At 38.2% G+C, this 8,967-nt stretch overlaps 1 protein-coding gene across 3 annotated transcripts in view; it reads right to left on the minus strand.

Annotated features, from left to right (window-relative positions):
• Positions 1-312: 312 nt before the first annotated feature.
• Positions 313-8,967, minus strand: part of THAP12 (THAP domain containing 12) — a 21,223-nt gene continuing 12,568 nt past the window's right edge. For 2 of the 3 annotated variants that reach the window (XM_032259116.1, XM_032259117.1), the window contains exons 3-4: positions 5,651-5,687; positions 313-3,156 (exon numbers count right to left, since the gene is read on the minus strand). In XM_032259116.1, coding sequence (XP_032115007.1) covers positions 1,226-2,986 — 1,761 coding nt within the window. In that variant the 5' untranslated portion in view covers positions 2,987-3,156; positions 5,651-5,687 and the 3' untranslated portion in view covers positions 313-1,225. Of the gene's footprint in view, positions 3,157-5,592; positions 5,612-5,650; positions 5,688-8,967 lie in introns of those variants that run through there. The other variant, XM_032259118.1, reaches the window with a different exon arrangement.

Raw genomic sequence — 8,967 nt, forward strand, 5'->3', positions numbered from 1 at the left:
CAGTGGCGCCATCTCGGCTCACCACAACCTCCGCCTCCAGGGTTCAGGCAATTCTCCTGCCTCAGCCTCCCGAGTAGCTGGGATTACAGGCACGCGCCACCATGCCCAGCTAATTTTTGTATTTTTAGTAGAGACGGGGTTTCACCATGTTGACCAGGATGGTCTCGATCTCTTGACCTCGTGATCCACCCGCCTGGGCCTCCCAAAGTGCTGGGATTACAGGCGTGAGCCACCGCGCCCGGCCTATAAAATGTTTTTTAAGAGATTTTACACAAGAATGTTTTGACCCCACCAAAAACAATGTGCCTAAACTTTAAACAAAATTCACATTTTATTTAGATTGAAATAAACTATACAAAATTGATTTTCTTCACCAAAAATAACAGCAATATTTCCATATTTTTCTAGATAAACCACAACACTTATTTTTGTAGGTTTTCCAGGTTTTGCTTATAAATCAAGATGAGGCAGTAGATAAGAGTCATGGAAAAAGACAGGAAAAAAAAAAAAAAAAAACCAGACAAATCATGGCCTCTGATTCTGTCTTAACCAGGAAACAGAAGTGTTAACATATACCTGCTAAAAAGCTTAGGAAGATGTAGGCTCGACAAAGGAATGTAAACAGCCAACAATGAGATGTGGAACAATGGCAGGCTCCTCCATTCAAACTTTTACTGTCATTTGTTCCTTAAGTTCGTTTCAGAAAGACAGAATCTACACTGAAATCCTTTTTTGGCGAGCTGACAAGCTTTTCTCTGGTAATTTCTTATAACTGTCCAGTACAGATTTTTAACATACCTAAAACTCCTATTAGTCAAAGGTCAACTGTGGGCTTCACTGTAACATTTTATAAAATGTATTTCTTCCTCCCACACTTCTTCAAAATATATTTCTTCAAAGAATTCATAACACCCAACGAGTAGAGATCCACAGTGATAATAAATGCTATGTCTAAAATGACTTAACTAAAACAATTCCAGAGTGCCACCAGCAGAGATCACACAGAAGGAAACATGGCACTTTCAGCGTTCTCTTCTGGAAGAACCGAGAGGCCTTCAAAGCAGGAGAGTTCAAATAGGGGCCATTTAAACAGGTAGATTATCAATGGCTAATGTATTCAATGAAGTCCTATAGGCAAAGATATTTAGTGATTAAGTGGCCTACATACACCTTACAGCTTTTCTTCCAAATATAAAATATAAGAAAATCTATTTTTAAAAGTCTCTTAGGTATTTTCCATGGTTTCTGAATTCTCTGTGGGAAGCTCTGACTTATTCGTATAGAGTTTAATATATGTGTCCACCATTAAATCCAGGTCGTGTTTTATATCAAAATTTATGTTAAGCAAAGCCAAGTTACTCGACCTTTGGTCTGTCAAAGTGTTCCTCAAATATGCTTTAAGACGTTTTCGTCCATTTTCATACCGTTCATTTTCAACCTTCATCACAGGAAGAATACACAGGACCTTTAGCAATGCATACACATTAGGAAAAAACTTGATGTCAGGCAGGTGGAGGGCTTCATAGATAGTGGATGGAAGCTCTATATCTTTCCCCCTGTGTTTCCATTTGATTCTCCAACAGTGAAGCTCAGCTGAGAGCGTGTCAGGATTGGGTAAGTCACTTCTATACATATCAGCATGGTGTTCCTCTGATGTATTGAATTTGAGTTGTCCCATGACTGAGGGTACCAGAGATAAGCATTTAAGAGCTTTCAGGTGCTGTTCTGAGAATATATCTTTAAGTTCCTGAATAATGTGCTCCACTGTTGGAACACTTAGGGTTTCCTTATAGTAACTCTCAGAAGTTAGCTGAGATTCCAAGTTACCCTGGTGAGCTCTGCGGAATTTCCCAGGAAGTTTCATTTGAATATCAAGCTTGGTTGCCAAATTTGTGGCTTCCTCAAACCAAAATTCATGATAAACTTCAATATTTTCCATCACTTCATTAAGTGAATGCAATACTGCAGTCAAGCTACCAGCTGCAAAGAAGACATCTGAGGTTTGCCCCTGGAGATTTTTCCCAAAGGCTCTTGTAAAAGATAGCACGTTTTTAAGAACAACAATAGTAACGATGAAATCAAAATCTGTTACTGCACTGCAGAGTACAAATGCTCGGCCAGCTATACAGTTATTCCATCTAATATTTGTGTCACTATTTATACCATCTAAACATAAAACAAGTGCTTGCAGGAGTTCTACTAAAATTTCAAAAGCATCATGCCTGCCTGTCCACTGAGAATGGCAGATTTCCTTCAGTTCTTTACCCCTTTCTTTACTGTTCTGAAAAAGAACAGAAATTACATTGTCAAGTTCTAAAAGCAGTTGTGGTGATCTATGGAAAAAAGAACAAACTTCCTCAATCGTTCCTAATGCAACAGATACTCCCATAACAGGTACTGATTTTGCCAACCACATATTTAAGGCACAGGAAGAGCAAAGTGTGTAGATAGCCTGGGGATATTTCTCTAAAAGTCTAGAAGCAACAACTTTCATTTTGGAAGAAAATCCACTAGACACAATGTAAGCCTGGCCACGACAATACTCCATATTTAATCCCCATTTCTCAGTTATCATAGTGTGAAATTTCACAGCCAAAATTTCTGCATCAGCTTCATAAGGCAGGAAGCCTACAAATTCCTCTCTTAGGTTGTGAGATTCATCAACAAACCTCACCAGCACAGGTAGGTGTTCTTCCCCTGCTATGTCCACCACATCATCAGTGATAATGGAAAAGAAGTGTGAGTCTCTCACTTCCCTGAGAGTTTCTTCTCGAATACAGCTCTCACAGATCTCTAGCATCTGCCTCTGCTGTGTTTTTGAACAAAACAATGTGTTAACTGCTGTTGTCTCAAAGCGTTTTCTCAGGACCTCTTCACCAGAATTTATCCGGCACTCCAGCAGTGCTTGAAAGTTATCTGGAGTAAAGAGACCTTCTGGGATTTCATCAGCCTCATGTCCATCCAGAGGTATATTTTGCTTTCCCATAAGAATCAAGATTTCAAATAGAGATTTTAGGTATTCTTTGTTTTCCTTCTCTTCAAGGGTTAGAGGTAAAATGTCCTCATCTTGCCCTTCACCCGCCTCTTCACTGGGATTCTGAGCATTGCTATTGTTGGTTTCTTTATGTTTTTGTTCCTGTTCAGAAATTTCATCAACTGGAAAACAAAGAATTAATTTTACAAACAGGCTCATAAAAAAACCAAACCAAACAAAAAATATTACATCTTCGGTTAAATATTTAAAATACATACACAAACTCATTCATTCAATATTCATAGCGCATTTACTAGACCATAAACAAGGATAGAGATTAAAATAAGAGATATTCTAGTGGGAGAGACAAACACTGTAAACAGATATATTTTAATCCTAGATGTAAATGCTGTTATAAGATAGGAATGATTTTTCTTTTCTTTTTTTTTTAAGAAATGGGGAGTCTCACTATGTTGCCCAGGCTAGTCTTGAACTCTTGGCCTCAAGTGATCTTCCCACCTCAGCTCCAAAGTACTAGGATTAAAGGTATGAGATACCACATCCAGCCTAATTTTAAAAATAAACTTAAGACACTCCACATATGTAATGAGTGACAGTCCATGCCCTCAGAAAAACAAAGTGGGACACAACTAATTACTAAGGTACTGTGCTTAGCATTTTATATGCATCACATTACTCTCTCTTCAGGCAGGTGGTATCAGCCCCACTTGACAAATGAGGACACTAAGAAACTTGCCCAAGATCACAGATACAGTTAGAAGAATGGAAGTAAAGTTGAAATCCAAGTGTCTGGCTCCAAGGTCCATGCGATGCTGTTTTTATCAAACCATTATGTCACACATTTATATGGGAGATGGGACAACTGTACAAACCAGTGTAACATAAAGGTGATTAATGTAATTCTTAGGGCTAGTATTAGATTATCACAAATTTTAGCCTAATCTCTTCATAAGGGATAGGAAAACTGAAGCCCTATACGGTAAATGTCCTGCCCACAGTCATACAGGTCAGTGGTGTCTACAGGAAAAGAATCCAAATCTAGAGTCACAGTTAAAACCTAGTTCTTAGAACATAAGATTATGGAGGGCAGCAGGGAGAAACAAAAACTCAGAAGTTGCATTTGATGACAAGGATAAATAAGGGGGACATGAACAAGGAGGGCATTTCAGTTGGTGAGAATTATTCTAGCAAAAGCACTAAGGTAGAAGAGGGAAGCAGGCTGTCCAAGCACAAAGGGAAATCTAGTCTGACTGGAGCCTGCGTGAGCCATGCTTCAGACCTTCATCAGGGTTTCGCAAAATGCAGGAAGCATCCTTCCCTAACCCCTCCTCAAATCAGGTAGCACTGCTAATGATCATACATGACACGGCAGTGATTCTATACTAGGTAGGTTTCCCAAGCCAGAAAGAGGTTATCCTGGACTCCTGCCTGCCTGGCTCCTGCCCCACCCTCCTCCATTACTTTTCCACTTCCAATTACAAATACTAATTCTCTCTCTCTTTTTTTTTTTTTTTCCCAAAAAGTAGTTCATTAAAGAGCAAAGAGTACAAAGTAAAAAGTCAAGTCCCTCTTCTTTTAGGTATCTTTTCATAAGCAAGTCATAGGTATACAAATTTCTTAAGTTCCTTGAACCTATTCCCTTTACTCTCTCTACCACTGCTTAATTCAAGGCCTTTCAACTTTTATTTGGTCAGCTGACAGCCCAACTGACCTCCTGCCTCCAGTGTTACCTTTTCTAATCCAACAGAGCGCTGTATGTAACATGAAAATCAGGTCCCTGTTATCACCTACTTCCAAACCCTCAATGGTTCCCTATTGCTAACAGCCCACAAGTCTGCAAGCTCTGGCCTCCGGGGTCCTTTCTAGGTTCGTTTTCTAACCATAATGGGTAATCACAAACTTTAACAACACTAAAATGAGTGTAGTTCCCCAAATCTAGCACCCTGTACCTTTCCCTCTCTTTGCCCAAGTCCGTATCTCCTCTTCTATAAAGAGGGAAATAACAGTACTTATCTCAGGGCTATTGTGAGAATTAAATGAATTAATACAAGTTAAGCACTTAGAACAAAGATTTGGCATTAGTAAGCACTCAATAAAATGCTATGTTAATAATAACAGCAATAGGAGGAAGAAACAGAGGAGGAGTGACTAATAACTGACAAGAAGAAAAACAGCTTCTAGCCCTCACTTTGGTGAAACAATTGGGGCATCAGCACCTACAGAAAGGCTGTTGTGACCACTACCTCCAATGGCACTATGTGCCCCACCAGTGTTTATTCCTTAAACATTTACCAAGAACTTATTACCCACCACAACTGGGTGGACAGAAAAGAAATTCAGTGCATGCCTCTACCATTGCCCTTCCTTCCCTATAATGGAGCACTGTGTGACTGCCACCCCTGCCACAGTAAGAAGTGGCATCACCTCTGTGAGGCCTGCACATGGCATAGTGTGTGGCATAGCAGCATCAATAAAGACAAGCTAAACCAAGACTTTAGTCTCATAAATAATTCCAGAACACAGGACAAAGCTGAGCACACTCTTACATCCATTCTCAAGGTAGGTTTTCAACACAAAACATATTTATTTGTCCTTACCAGGTCAAGGCCTTTTTAAAAGGCATTCAGAAGTTGAGTCATTAACACTATCACTTACTTTTTTTCTGTTTCAGTGTCCTGATTTCGTCTTCACTCTAAATGGCAAGAAAAAAAGAATCATCTTTTAAAAACTGACCTCTAGTGTATCATCTTAGACTCACAAATACAAATGCCTATTCTGAGTCAAATTTAATTCTTCAAGAGCATAAATTCTTTATATAACATACATTCTTCAAACAGACAGACAATGAGAAAACCAGAATAAGTTGTTAATAACTCTAAGGTTAAACTGATTATTCTAGTTAAAAAATACATCATTTTACTTATTTTCTACCTAAATCAACCTAACTTTGGGTTACAAGTATTTACTGGCTAACGAAAGGCATGAAAGTACACCATGGCACTTGGGGTCAAATTCAAGAGGACACAAATCATCTTACTTCCCAATTTAACCCTGGAGATGCCCCATAAGAAGGAGGTTGCTGAATCTCAGAACCCAACACAAAAGTGATGAGAAATTCCTGAGAAGCAGAAGATGAAAGAGTACTAGCATGGAAGAGATACACAGAGCATAGTAGGCCAAGTGGCACCAATAGGGTTAGACAAAGGAAGAACTTTCCAGCTGCATCCTTTACTCTCCTTCCAACCCTCTACAATGCTAAAATCATGAGCCACTCTGTTACTTTCTGTGGCACAAAAGCAGCTATTCCAGTGACAGCTGAAGACCGCAGGATGCCTGCTGGGCACCACTGGACATGGCGCTCATAGCAAGAAACATCAGCAGGCTGGTCAACCTGGGACATCCCCTCCTTATCCTATGGACTGCATGTTTATAAGGATGGTGTTTCAGGAAGAGTATGGCGGCTGTGAAGTATGTGAGGCTCTCTGAGGGACAGACTACAGGGAAATGACAGCAACAGGACAGCAAGTGGTTGAGCTCCTCATCCTGATACACATTACACTTCGTATCCATGGATTCAACCAACCAGGCATTGAAAATACTGGGAAAAAAAATGGAGAGTTGTACCTATCTTGAATATATATAGACTTTTTCTCATTATTCCCCTAAATAACGTAGCATAACTATTTACACAGCATTTACATTGTATTCAGTGTTACAAACACATAAATGTATTAGGTATCATAAATAATCTTGGTATTGTTTAGAAATGGATGGTTGTATCTATACTGAATATAGACTTTTGTTCTTGTCATTATTCCCTAAACAATGTAATATAACAACTATTTATAGAGCACTACATTGTATTAGGCATTATACATGATCTAAAGAACACAGGAAGATGTGTGTAAGCTATACGCAAATACTATACCACTTTATATAAGGGAATCAAGCATCTGTGGATTTTGCTATCCAAGGGAGGGTTCTGGAACCAGTCCTCTATGGACACCAAGAAAAAAGGTGACATGGAGGACTGTTATGTAAGTGTCAGCAGTCATCTAAGAGAAATCCTAGGAAAATAGAAATAAACAAATAGAGGGGAAATGCATAAAGAAAAATAAAAACTAAGGATTTGATTTAAGATGTAAGTCCTCAGTTGTAAGATGACAAATTAAGGTACATAAGAAAAAACCTCACATCTACTAGATATAGTTTAGCAAAATTTAAAATGTCAAATATGAGGAAAACTAAAAAGCTTTGAGGGAGAAAAAGAAGATTACCTAAAAAGGAACCAGGCTGGCACAGGCTTTCATAGCAATAATGGATGCAAAAAAATCAGAAAGAATCAACATCACATAGACTATGTGTATCCTCTATGTATCTCTTAATAACATTTAAAATAAAAGAATCAAATCATTTAAAAAAATAATTCCACGTCTGGAAACAAAGAAAAACAATCCTATGTTAACAAAATAGAGAAATTACAAAATACCTACAATCAGACATGACAGCACTGTACATCTAAAGTTGTAAGGTATAGCTAAAAAGGACTTAAGGAGACATTTTTAGCTTTGAATAAACATACATAGCTAAACATTAAGAATCTAGAAAAAGAGTCAAAAAGTAAATCACCCCAATCAAGGAAAAACCAGTCAAATAGTTCACAAGTACAGCAATCATCGACAAAACTATTGGCTCTTTGAAAAGATTATTATAAGTTTCATAAACTTTTGGAAACATAACAAAACACAAAAAGAAAGAGAAATCAATAAAGATATTAGAATGGCAATCAAAACTTTCGTCACCCACCCCTAGTCCTCTAACAGTTTTACCAAGTTCTATCTTACTTTTTCAAGAGCAGATAACATCTACCTATACAAGTTTTTCTAGAAAAAAAAAGAAAAGATACCCAACTTATTTTATGAGGTTAATAGAACCTTGATATTGTAACTGGATAATGCAAGTACATGAAAAGAAAATTACAGGCCAAGATTCACAAATGCAATATCCTAAATGAAATATTGACCAACTGAATCCAATGGCATATAAAAGCAAAGACATATCAAAATCAACTAGGGTTCATTACAGAAATGCAGATGGTTCAAAGAAAATCCATTAGTATTATTCATTGCATTAAAGAATGAAAAAAAAAACTTTTCTATTAAATAGATTCAATGAAAGCATGTGATAAGTTAAATATAAAAACAATATAGGTCAGGTGTGGTGGCTCACTACTATAATCCCAGCACTTTAGGAGGCTGAGGTGGAAGGACTGCTTGAGCCCAGGAGTTTGAGACCAAACTGGGCAACATGGCATGACCCCATCTATACAAAAAATACAAACAAATAAGCCAGGTGTGGTGGCACACACCTGTGGTCCCAGCTACTTGGGAAACTGAGGTAAGAGGATTGCTTCAATCCAGGAGGTGGAGGCTGCAGTGAGCTATGTCTGCACTGTACTCTGGTCTGGGTGACACAGTGAGCTCATTTAAAAAAAAAAAAAAACAAAACCAAACAAAAAAACTCTGAATATAAGACTAGAAGGGAATTTCCTTAACTTGATATCAACTATTTAACAATACCAACAGCAAACATTATACTTAATGGGGCAAGGCAAGTATGCCAGCTATGACATTACCACAATTATTCAACATAGTGCTAGGGATCTTGACTAAACAAGAAAGACAACAGAAAAAATTAAAATCATACAAACTGAAAGAGACAAATTTCTCCTTATTTATAGGTGATACAAAGGAAAAACTCAGAAGACTTATTAGGATTAACTTAAAAAGTTGTTCTTTGGGCCGGGCGTGGTGGCTCAAGCCTGTAATCCCAGCACTTTGGGAGGCCGAGGCGGGTGGATCACGAGGTCAAGAGATCGAGACCATCCTGGTCAACATGGTGAAACCCCATCTCTACTAAAAATACAAAAAATTAGCTGGGCATGGTGGTGCGTGCCTGTAATCCCAGCTACT

The sequence above is a fragment of the Sapajus apella genome, unplaced genomic scaffold (assembly GCF_009761245.1).
Source record: "Sapajus apella isolate SASKATOON/1434 unplaced genomic scaffold, GSC_monkey_1.0 scaffold106, whole genome shotgun sequence".
Taxonomy (NCBI): Eukaryota; Metazoa; Chordata; class Mammalia; order Primates; family Cebidae; genus Sapajus; species Sapajus apella.